The 12,870-nt window shown below is 46.0% G+C and overlaps 1 protein-coding gene across 1 annotated transcript in view; it reads right to left on the bottom strand.

Annotated features, from left to right (window-relative positions):
- Nucleotides 1-12,870, bottom strand: part of TTN (titin) — a 292,385-nt gene that overhangs the window by 163,112 nt on the left and 116,403 nt on the right. Inside the window, exons 106-110 of the mRNA XM_053410245.1 lie at nt 12,112-12,159; nt 11,945-12,001; nt 11,751-11,828; nt 8,982-9,221; nt 7,926-8,018 (exon numbers count right to left, since the gene is read on the bottom strand). Of these exons, the coding sequence (XP_053266220.1) occupies nt 7,926-8,018; nt 8,982-9,221; nt 11,751-11,828; nt 11,945-12,001; nt 12,112-12,159 (516 nt within the window). The remainder of the gene's footprint in view (nt 1-7,925; nt 8,019-8,981; nt 9,222-11,750; nt 11,829-11,944; nt 12,002-12,111; nt 12,160-12,870) is intronic.

Raw genomic sequence — 12,870 nt, 5'->3', positions numbered from 1 at the left:
CGCCTCTGGTGATGCAAATTGGGAACCACCGTGAAGTCATCAGTTTCAACGTCACTCACCTGTCGGACACGCCCATAGTGTTGGGCATGAGTTGGCTGGATAGGCACAGCCCGGCATTAGCGTGGTACCAGCGGCAATTGACCTTCTGCTCTTCCTACTGCGCAGCGCATTGCATCCAGACCTGCCAGGAAGAGGAGGGGCAAGAGGATGCACCGCAGCTACACCTAGGCATGGTGCAAGCGGTGCCCAACAAGTACAAGGCCTTTTTGGAAGTCTTCTGCGAGAAGGAAGCAGACAAGCTGCCTCCCCACAGACCCTACGACTGCAAGATTGACCTCCTGCCAGGGGCGACGCTGCCGACTGGGAAACTGTACTCCATGTCTGAAGACGAAATGCAAGAACTCAGGGAGTTCATAGATCGCAATTTGAAGCGGGGATTCATCCGGGAATCCAAAGCAGTGGGGGGCAGTCCCGTGTTTTTCGTGAAGAAGAGAGACACGCCCGAACGGAGGCTCATAGTGGATTATAGAATCATCAATTCCAGGACAAAGCCCACAGCATTCCCCATGCCCAAAATTGACGACCTGCTCGCGACGGTGAGGAAGGGGCGGATCTTCACCAAGTTGGATCTACGAGGGGCCTACAACCTTATACGCATGCGGGACGGCGACGAGTGGAAGACAGCCATGTTTACGCCTTTAGGAACCTATGAATACAGAGTCATGCCGTTTGGTCTCCAAAATGGCTCCCATTGTTTCCAAGCTTTCATGCACCACGTGCTAGCGGGACTCCTCTACAAGAAGTGCGTCTGCTTCTTAGATGATATCCTGATCTTTTCGGACTCGCAGGAGGCGCACGAGGAGGACGTCAAGGAGGTCCTGCAAAGACTACGGGAGCACAGACTTTACGCCAAACTGGAGAAGTGCCAGTTCGACACGACAGAGGTGGATTTCCTGGGCTACAAGCTGTCCGACAAGGGACTTGCCATGGACGGCGCCAAGGTCCGCTCAGTGTTGGACTGGAAGAGCCCGCGCAACCGGAAGGAGGTCCAGAAGTTCGTCGGTTTCGCCAACTTTTATCGCAAGTTCATCAAGGGGTTCGCGAAGGAGACAGCAGCCATCACGGACACCCTCAGCTCCAAGAAGAAGAAGTTCACCTGGACGGACCAGGCGGAGCAGTCCTTTCGGAGGCTCAAGCGTCTCTTCGCGTCCGAAGAACAGCTGCTACACGTAAACCCCAGCAAACCGATGAGGGTTGAAACGGACGCCTCGGACAGAGCGGTGGGGGCGGTCCTGTTGCAGCAAGATCCGCAAGGGGACTGGAGACCGTGCGCATTCTACTCCAGGAAGCTCAGCACGTCGGAGCAGAACTACACCATCTGGGACAGGGAGTTGCTGGCCATTCATGCTGCTTTCAAGGCGTGGCGGCACTTCCTCGTCGGAGCCAGACACACAGTGCAGGTTCGCACGGACCACAAGAACCTGGAGTACTGGCGCACGGCGAAGTTCCTGAACCAGAGACACATCCGCTGGGCGGAGTTCTTTGCAGATTTCGATTTCCGGATAGAATACATCCCGGGAGACAACAACGTCATGGCGGATGCGCTATCCAGGAAGCCGCAGTATCTCGAGGAAGCGGCACCGGCAGCGGCCAAACACATTTTCGCACCAGAGGTGTGGGCGTGCGCTTCAGCCGCAGTGGACCTGGACGCAGTCCGTCGTGCACTACAGGCGGATTCGTTTGCGCAATCCAAGATGGAGGAGGTGCGAAACGGCACAGCGAGGGACGACGAGTTCCAGATACGCGACGGACTACTCCTCCGCAAAGGGGCTCTCTACGTACCGGGAGATGACCTTCGCGCGAGAGTCTTGCAGCAGCTGCACGACGCGCCCAGCGCTGGGCACTTCGGCAAGGACAAGACGGCGGAATTAGTCACCAGGGACTTTTGGTGGCCCAAGGTGCGGGGAGAAGTTGCGGATTACGTTTCCAGGTGTGACACCTGCCAAAGGGCCAAGCCAGTACACAGGAAGCCGGCGGGTCTGCTGGAACCGCTGCAGACGCCGCTCGAACCATGGGAGAAAGTGGCCCTGGACTTTGTTACAGATCTGCCCAGTTCGCGCGGCAAAACAGCGGTACTCGTGGTCGTAGACCTCTTCACCAAGATGGCGCATTTCATTCCGTGCGCGAAGGTGGCCACAGCGGAACAGACCGCCAAGCTGTTCATAGACCACGTTTTCAAAGCTCACGGCCTGCCGCGGTCCATCCTGTCCGACCGGGGTCGCCAATTCATCTCGAACTTTTGGCAGAAGCTGCTGGGCATCCTGAACGTCAAGATCAACTTAGCGTCGGCACGACACCCGCAGACCAACGGACAAGCGGAGAGGGTCAACGCCATCATGCAGCAGTACCTGCGATGCTACGCCAATCAACAGCCCTCGACCTGGGTGGACTACCTACCGCTAGCCGAGTTTGCCTACAACAACACGAAGCACGGGTCTACAGGGGTGACACCGTTCTTCGCCAACAATGGGCGCCACCCCAGAACCTTCCCGGGGTTGGAGACCGAGGCAGAGGGGGAGCCACGGGGGGCAGAGCACTTAGCCGCAGAGTTACAGGAGGTCCATGAGCAACTCCGAAGGCACTTGGAACTCGCGAAACATGCCTACAAGATGCAGGCAGACAGGCACAGGAGGGTTGGGGAAGACATACAGGTAGGGGACTGGGTCTGGTTAGCAGCTCAGGCAGTGCCGGCCAGAACGCTAGCTAAGAAGAAGCTCGGGCACAAGCAGCTGGGACCTTACCAGGTCGCGGCACAAATCAATCCAGTGGCCTACCGGTTGACACTCCCGGAGGGCTCCAGAATGCACCCAGTCTTTCACAGGTCAGTGCTCACGCCTTACAAGGCGCCCCACAGGTTTCAGGCGCCAGGGAACGCACCAGCTCCACGTAGCCCATCGCCAACAGGGGAGGGACCACAGAGGGCGACGCCACTCAACGAGGTCACAGAGATTTTGGACTCCAGATGGGGGGAAGAGGGAGTTGAATATCTCCTCGCCAGGGAGGGTACTCCGGCCAGCGCCAACGAGTGGGTGCCTTGCCACGCCGTGGAGGAGCACTATCTCAAAGACGAGTTCCATTCGATCTTCCCACACAGACCCATGCCGGCGGAGTATTTCGACGACTGGCTTTTCACACCCACACTGTCAGCCAGCACGTTCCAAGGTTTCTCCTCAGATGAGGAGCCGACGCCGGGGATGAGCTCCCCGGAGGGGTCGCTCTCGGGGTTTGCCACGGACCGCTCCTATTGGTGGGACACTCAACCAGAAGTGGGGTGGAGCAGGGAACTGCTGAGGGGGCCCTTGCACACAGCCTCACCCGAGGGACCGGGTGGAGAGGAGGACATGGACGTGTGGGGGGAGGATCTTGGTTTTGAGCACGACAGCAGAGAAATGGAAGCAGGGGAAGTCGACGTCGACGAACCCATCGTGGGGGGGCCTGATCCCGCGGGCCGGTTGCACACCAGGGGGAGAGAACAGAAGCCAGCACTCACACCCCCAGCGCTGGAGCACCTGGAACCCACACCCGAAGAGGGGGAGGGGGGAAGGGGGGGCTTCGAGGGGGGGATGGATGTCAGAGGCTCAGGAGCAGAAGAGCAGGGGAGAGAGCAGATAGAGAGCGGAGGAGAGGAATCAGAGGGGAGCGTAGGGGAATATGACAGTGGACCGAGAGATTCCATGAGCTTCTCCAGCGAATCAGAAGATTCCCAGGAGAGGGCGCCTATGGTAAGGGCGAGGCGAATCCCAGAGGGGACGATCCATAAACAAGGAACCAGAGGGGAGTCCCAAAGGAGTAGCGGAGGAGTAGGGCCAGTTTCCCCACCAGAGCACAGTGGGGGGGAAGAGTCACGTGAGTCAGGACCATCTTCTCCTCCATCGGGGAGTGGGGAGAAGGAGGGAAGGCCAGGTCCAGCTAGCCTCCCCGAAAGGGGGAGCAGTGACACAAGTGTAACGGTCAGAAGGAAAGTGGGAGGCTGCGCGCGCGCGCCAAGTTCAAATGTGGAGGAGCGCGGGACATCAGAAAACCCGGATTGGGAGCCAGGTCCTAAAGCCCGAAAGAGGGGGGGGGAGGAGTCGGGAGAATCAGCGTCAGAAGAATCTCGGAGGGCAGAGACTCCGACTAGCAGAAGGACCCAGAGAAAGAAGGAACAGAGGAAAAGGTGGAGTAAAGCTAGAATCTTAAGCTGGTGTCAGGGGGGCGGAGATTCAGATGGGACTTCTGCGGTCTGACGGATAGATGTAGCGTTGCGCGCTGCACGTCTGGAAATGAGACTGAACTTCAATAAAGACTTTTAAACTTGAGCAAGAAGCAGCGTTGGTCTTGTGTGAGCTGGGACCTTGGGCAGCGCTGACACCCGCGTATAACGTTTAATATGTAGGATCTTAGTTGTAAAGGTGTCTTTCTGATGCAGTGGCACAGCCACATTTTTGGCTGTGTGTTTATCAATCATCTAGAAGATACACTGGCAAGAGAACTGTCTGAGATATTGTTATTATTGCACATATATTATTCACCTTTAGCCGGTGGGGCCTCCACTTCCTTGGGAACTTTTTCTTCTGCTCTCTTCCTCACCTCAGGAACTTTAAAGATATTAATTTTGGGTTAATCAGATGATAGTGGTCATCAGAGCCACCCTCACATTGTATTTTAAAAAACTTACAGGCTTTTGTGACACATGTAAACATACATAAGCACCCAAATCTGATCAACAAGGATATAAAATAACTGCAGATATCAAGTTCTTAATGGATAAGAGTTTAAACCAGGGTTTCCCAAAACTTCAGTCTCCAGCTGTTTTTGGACTACAACTCCCATAATCCCTAGCTAGCAGGACCAGTGGTCATGGTTGATGGGAATTGTAGTCCAAAAACAGCTGGGGACCTAAGTTTGGGAAACCCTGGTTTAAATAAACTCACATACTAAAATTGTAGTAGTAGTAATAATAATAATATTAATAATAATATAATCTACCTTTGGGAGGTGGAACTTCAGGTGCTTCCACATAGAACCTTTCCTCATCGTACTCATCTGGTTCTTTAAAGAGAATTATGAGATTAAAAAGTTACATTTACCCTCCATTTTAGATAATACTGAAATGCTACATGTAGACCTATTAAGATGATGGATGAATTTGTGGAAGAAAAAATTGCTCCTGCTATCCACACCTCTAAGCATCCATCTGATCTTTTGTATGGAGTCTAGGTGTGTACAAATTGCATGTGCTTAGGCTCTTTCCACACAGTGCTTGCAAATCTGGGAGCAACAATTCCTGGCATGATCTTAAGTCCCACCACCCAACATATCGGTCATCTGAATAGTGATAAAGACATGCCCAAACCCAAGGAAGTATCAACGACGGTGTACAATGACAGCTACACATTTCAACAGTTAACAGTTTAGATGAACTTGCATGGTACAAAATAAGATGGAACTGATTTGGAAAAAGAGCGAATCTACCTTCAGTTGGATATTCCACATAGAAGCTGTCCTCTTCATACTCTTCTGGTTCTTTAAAGAGAATTGTAAGATGTAAAAACTGTACTTTCACTCTGTTTTAGATAATACTGGATTGGTACACAAAATGACAACTAAGAAATGCAACAGCAAACAGACTTTTTTGGTGTCTATTCCACCAATCCTAAGCAATCTCTGCACTCCCATGTGCTCACAAAACTCTTGTGCATGAGTATTGCCCCATGCAGTTCAGTATAGGGAGCAGATCCTCACTTGTTATTCCATCATCAAGTAAAGAATGTAAGAACTCTGAGTAGGAGAATTCCATAAATGCAGAGAGGTCCCACATCCATAAGATACCATTGTATCGGGACAAATTTAAAAGGTGCCATTTTCACACGAGACAAGACAGCAAGGATAAAAAAGAAGTGAGGAAAGATATTTATAGTTACCTGAACCGTATGTATATTCTTCTCTGTGATACGAAACGGACACCTTTTCTTCTGAAATGGTCCATTGTTGTTCTGTTGGTACTTTAAAAAGCAAGAATTCACTTTAGTGTTTTTTAAATTAAAGATTTGGTAGACAATGAATCTATCCTTATGGAAGTCGCATAACACCACATACTACATTTAGTGAACTCAGCACCACAGCTCAAAATTACACCATTAGGGTGGATGTGCCACAGCAATAAAGAGAAACAAAAATCATAAACAGGTAACAACTGAGACCATAAAGCATAAATAGCATTTTCAAGCCGTCCAAACTATTTTTGTGTGCAAAGAGAATGTACAAAAGCCCTGTTTCCAAAGAAAAGCAGACATAAGAAGAACAAGAGAGTGGACACATACTATTGTGAGTATACAGGAGAAGTTGTATTAAATGGTAACATATAGTGTAAATTAGATTAACATAGAAGATATTAAAGAAAGAAACCAAAAAGCAAGAATTCTGCACCAATATAGACTTGGTGCCTAGGTGTTGTGGAAACCCCACAGGACTTAAGAGAACCCTGTTCCCCCACATTCATTTAAAGCACACACACCCTATAGTGATGCGAACTACCATTTCTTCCTCTAATGGCAAACTCAGATCAAGAACAACAACAGGACTGGAGTCAAAACAGATGGCTTTAAGGAGCCTTAAGGAGAAACAAAAGAGGCACTAGCATGCTTTGGGAGTTGGTGTGTTTTGGAGTGTCGTGATATGGGAAGTAGAAAAACAGAATTGTGGTAAGTGTATGGGGATCTGGGGATTTCTCAAGGCATGGTCACCATTCCTGCATAGAGAAAGAGAATGCCATGTGTGACTGTGAAGTGGGAACAACACAATGGGTTAATAAAAACCAGCAATCACTGCAGGTCAGCACAGAGTGAACATGTGGGCATGCATGCATACATTATGGAAATATTCAGATCAGGGATTACATATAAATGCTGAAAAAATAAAAATGTGTTTTGTACCTTTTCTCTCTACCACTTCTTCATGGACCACCTTTCGTGCAGGTTTTGGTGGTGGAGCTTCTGGAGCTTAAAGGATATAAATAGTTAGTCCCAAGCCTTTTCGGTCATCATCTAGGCTAAGATTGCATGCAGAAAATGTAACATCACACTGCATATGCGCTTGCATTTTTGCGCCACTCGTGGGATACAATTTACAAAAGACCAAATTAATACATAGCAAAGGGTTGTATCCAAATAAGTCATTCTGTTTGTGCAAGGACTGCAATATGCATAGCAGAAGTCCCCTTGTCTCCTCATGCTTTCTCATGTTCCTCCCCCAAATCTGCTCCAGGGGGTTGGGGAAAACCCCAGAACTCTTAACTATAACGTCTTGCTTTTAATGGGCACCTCATCTCCATTTGCTTCCCCATCACTACTTCCTTCCCTCTGCTAGTAGCTGGGCACCTAGTTTGCAAGAAGGAGGTCCAAGGTGAAGTCCCTGGTATCTCCATTTAAAAGGATAGGGTGCAGATAACACGAAAGACATCTGCCATGGAGACCAGTGCCAGTCAGAGGAAACAGTACACTGGATCAGATGAACAAAACAGGCTGACCTGTTAAGGCAGTTTCATGTATTTCATGGATATGAAATTGATGCAAATGTATTAATAGCACAAGCAATTTATATCATCTTCAGTAATACCTCTGGCCCGTTTGAGATGTTCTTCCTCCATCACTTTAGCCTTTCTTTCCACCTCTTCAGTTACAGGTTTCCGTGTAACTACAGGGAATTTAAATAATTTCACATTAGCTGGAAATTGGTTCATTTTACACAGAAGTTATCTTAAGAATATAATGGGAATATGCACTTTTTAAATAGGAAAGGAAAGGAAAGAAAATAGGACTGTGAGAATCTGAATAGGACTTGCTGCAGTGGGAAATGTTTTGATACTAAAATTCTAAAGGCCATACCTTTTTCTACCACAACTTTCTTCTCTACTTTCTTGGCTGAAATCTCTGGTGGTTTCCGCGTAGGTGGTTCTGGCTTTCCTGGAACCTGGACAACTGTAACATACATTACATTTATATTAGAGAACATTACCTTACACCTGCTTCATAAACATCAAGGATTGTATAATTGAGAAAGAAAAAGAGTGCAGGGAATGTTAACAGTTGTGTATTCTTGGCCCAAATGGAAATCAACACTGGCCACCATTTGCTTAAGCAGTGCAGCATTGTTCCATATGCAAAACAATATGCTTATTTTTTTTAATATGATCTGTAAGGCAAGATATAGGCAGATTTAGATTGGATGAACATCCATTTGAAATATTTTCTGCTGTTGGATTATGCCAAAATGGCAAAACTGACCAGAAAGCTCAGGAACCAAGAGGACCAAAACTTTAATAAAGAATGAGGGGAAAAAATGTAATTTACTTGAGAAACCACTGTAAGCAGATGAAAACTTTAGCAGGACTGCAACAACACTTGTAATGTTGAAAATATTATGGACAAAATGGAGAGACATAAAATTTGGACGATGAAATAATATGCAGTTGAAAAGGCTGATAATAGTACCCATGGAGGGGAAGGTGGGAAGATTCAGAAAAATCTCTAAATATGGATATGTATTTTGTATTGTTACAATTCTACACTTGTAAAATCAAATAATTTTTTTTTAAAAAAAATAAAATATTTTCTGCTAGTATATTGCTGCAAAAAAGCAAAATTTGATAGAAAAAAAGGAACAGCAGCTTTTCCAACCACATTTGAGCTCTCTTCCCCCTCCAAAGAACAGTGAAATGAGAGGTATTGGAAAATAATCATATAGTGCAGTGGTGGGGAAGCTGTGACCCTCCAGATATCAACCTTGCCAAATGGGTATGCTGACTGGGGCTGATAGGATATGGAACACATCAACATCTCTAGATCCACAAATTCCTCAACTGTGATATAGGCAGAAAGGCAGCAAACAAACAAAAACACAGAGAAAACAGAAAGGAGAAAGTTTAAAAAAATGAAACATACCTTCTTTGCGAATTTGCTTTTCCTCATAAGTTACTTGTCTTTCTCCGTATGCCCATTCCTCTTCTCCTTCATCGTATCCTTCTTCTCGTTCATAATATTCATGCTGCTCTCCATAATCCTCTTCCCATTCTTCATATTCTTCTTTGTGAACCTCATATACTTCTTCCTTCTTCTCATAAACTGCTTCTTTCTTCTTAGCTACAGTGGTTACTTTGACTTCCTGAGGTTTCTTTGCAGGAGCTAATAAATAATAATAATAAAATAATCATAATAATAATAATACAAAGCCCAATAAGGTTGATATGGGTATTTGCAGTTTTCAGAATAATCATTCCATACATGCATTATTGTGCTTTGAAATTGTACAAATGAAGTTTCTTGTCGTGTAGTTTCAATGCCATGTCATTCTCAAAGCAACAGCAGCAGGTTGTCCTAAGGCAGATGGATTTATTAGAGCTTACGAATGGATAGATGAATTAAATGAAAGCTTTCTGCTCAGTGGAAAATTTGAAATTCCTGGGTGAAATCTAGGGATAGATGAATCTGTCAATGACTGTTTCTCTCAGCTTCTTGTTTTTCCCAGTCTTAAATTCAGTTCTCTTTATGCAACATTTATTTATTTTTTAAATTCCTCATGAAAATCCACCAACATTTTTCCATGCAGTTTTGACTAATGTGCATATTTTTGCAAGTATTTCCCCCTAATATAATGAAATGTTTTGATGATTTGATGCATTTTTATGTGCACTTGCCCCTAGTATACAATTTTTTTGTTGGAGAACTACATCACAAAATTTGAAGGAGTGTGAATTTCAAAGGAGAGCTGCATTTCAGTTTGGCTATTGGATCAAAAAGTGTGAACTAGTTAGTTTGTCATTAAAATGGAAACAAAATTGAATGTCTCCTCCATCCCTATGAAATACAATTCTGCATGGAAGTTTCCACTGAAATAAGAAAAGGAGAGATTTTTTTTTTTTTGCTGAACCCTCTCCTCCATTTTCTGCTGCAGCCCCTTGTGTCCCTAGAAAACCAGTTCAAGAGGTTTCACTCTGGAACAGTGTGGAAGGTGGCAAATGGGGCTGCAAGGAGAAAAAAACTAATGAAAAAACTGCCTCCTAATCTCTTGTGCTAGCACACACCTCCACTAGATCAAAAGCTATTCTGCTTTAATTCTACCTACTGTCTTTTCAAAGTCCTTTTAATAAACTATCAGTATTTCAGTGGGTATTCTAGTCAACTGATAGTTAAATCCCCTGGCTTATCTGTAGCAAGCTCCTGAAGTAAACGTTGAAGAAAGAGTTCAAATTAGTATTATCTGTAAAATCCTGTAAAGGGATTCATAGGATGACCTTTGCATGAATAATGATGTTAGGATGACTGAAGGGAAAATGAAGAATGACAGCGCCACATTTTAAATGGCCAAAGCAATAAAAGAGGGAGAGTGGATGCCATTCTCCCCATAAAAGATTATTTTCTTAGTATGTGCATTTCAGTATTTGATTCTTTACCTTCTGTTGGAATAATTTCCTGCACTTTAGGAACTGGGACTAGGGCCGAAGATGGGGGTTCTGGTTCCTTTACCACTTCTGAAACATTTACAGATATGTGTGATAAGCGGCTTGATTGAGCATCATGAGCTAGCCTTTGGATTTAATTTCACCTGGTCTCGTTAACATCAGTTAGCTGAAACTGGACTGAGATCTTCGCTTTGTATTGTTAAGATGCATGGCATTCTCATTAACATTTAAAGACAAATGGGAGAGAAACAAATCTCGGGAACAAATATTGCTAATTAAGTCTTCTGTCAAATTCAGCAGCGACAAACTGAGGCTGCAATCACACACACACAAGACCTAATAATAGCCTCCTGAATCAGGCTAATGGCCCATCTAATCCAAAATCCTGTTCTCACAGTGGCCAGCCAGATGCCTGAGGGAGACCAGGGAGCAGAACATTAGCACAATAGCAATTCTCCTCTCCTGTGGCTCCCAGCAACGAGTTTTCGGAAGCATTGCTTTCTCCAACTGTGGTAGAAGTGGAGTAGAGAAATCATGGCTAGTAGCCACTGGCAGTCTTCCCCTCCATTAATTTGCCTAATACTCTTTTAAAGCCATCCACAGCTAGGGAGGAATTCAATGTCATGCGAGGACAACTGTTCCACCAGGGGAAACATTTTGACTTGCCAGACAGAATGACCCCCCTCTCTTCCCACTGTTCTGAGGATTGTCTTGATTCCCCCCTCCCCCCGAACCAGTTTCATGGGGAAGGGGGGGCACAGGGAGAGGGGAAGCCCCATTGTGCAAGTGGAAGTCCCTGTGCAGGTCTTCCACTGACAGGACTCATGAGTGGAATCCTGCCCTCCCAACGCAGTCCTAACCAGGTCCACTCCAGTGTAAGCCCTATTGAATTCTTACTCCCAGATAAGTGAGGACAGATTGTAGACTGTAAGTCCCATTGGCTGAATAGACATCTGAGTAGACATGCATATGGCTGCTCTGTGACATAAGCTGGAGCTGTGTCTTAATAACCAAATAGTACTGGACCCTATTGCATGAAGAGAGCCTACACATGTTTGCAGATATAGAAGATGTTCCTGAACTTATGCATTTGTAGTAACGTGCGAAAACTCCTAAAGTTTTTAGAAGGAGAGGAACATGGTCCCTCTCCCTTTCCTTTGCTGTGATTATGCCTTAATCTACTCTGGTTAACATATGTTCCTTATAAATCAATTTTATAGTATTTGAATCAACACTTCTAGTATGATAGTACCTTTAGGAGGGGCAACCTCTTCTGGAGCTTTTGGAACCACCTTTTTGGTGACTTTCTGCACGGTTGTCTTTTTAACGACTAAAACAAGTACAAAATAAATAAAGCCATTAGCCACCCAAAATGAACCCAGCAGCAAGTGAAAGTGCATGTGAAGATCTGCATTTCTGAGCATGTATGCAACAGAATTGTAATACCTTTTTCCTTTTTCTTCTCTTCTGGCATAAGGAGGAAGAGAGGAAGAGCAGGAGTTTCTGATAAACGCAAGGGAAAATTCAATCAATGAACATTCATATGGCACACAAGTTCTAAACCACCTGCTCTCCCACCCTTAACCGCGGAATCTTTTGTATATAAGGTTTACCTTCAGCTGGAACTTCAACAGGAACTGCAACTCTAGCATCTGGGATATCTGGAGAACCAAATGTGCAGGGAAAGGGACCATCAGATTAATCTGGTTGCATCCCATATACGAATAAGAAACTCATTCTAGGAGTGTGGATCCTTACACAGCTTAAGTGACACCACACACACACACACACACACACACACGGGAGGTACCGAAAGCTTTGGAAATCTCTTAAGGCAGGTATGGGGAAACTTTGGCCCTCCTGATGTTGCTGAACAACAGCTCCCACTGGCCATGCTTGTTGAGCAACTTCTGGAGGGCCAAAGGTTCCCATCTGTCATGAAGTTTGCAGAAGTGCAAAAACTTATTTCCAAAGCAGGGGAACCAAGCACAGCACAATAAGGAATGAAAAGGGGCCACAGCATGCTAGCTGACTTTTCTGGGGGAGGGGGGAGAGAAATTAAAAACCAGGAGGAAAAGAATAGTGTGTCCTGGAATGGAATGGACTGTCCTGGTTCAGTTAGAAGATGACTCTTAAGTCATTTGCCCTTATGAAAAAGCCATTCTAAATATTCCATTTGGCTTAGATCCAGATGTTTCACCCACTGACAGGAGCATCCTGCTAGTGGGAGCAGAACTCCGGCGGAAGGAAAGGAGATGCCTTTTGCCAATTCCGCCTTCCCTCTGCAGTCCCTTGCACCCTCTGAAAATCTGTTCCAGGGGGTTAGGAGGCCTTCAAAAATGGCAGAAAGGATGAGGTATTTTCAGGATAGA

The sequence above is a fragment of the Podarcis raffonei genome, chromosome 1, assembly GCF_027172205.1.
Source record: "Podarcis raffonei isolate rPodRaf1 chromosome 1, rPodRaf1.pri, whole genome shotgun sequence".
Taxonomy (NCBI): Eukaryota; Metazoa; Chordata; class Lepidosauria; order Squamata; family Lacertidae; genus Podarcis; species Podarcis raffonei.
This window is presented reverse-complemented; position numbering and strand designations above follow the sequence as displayed.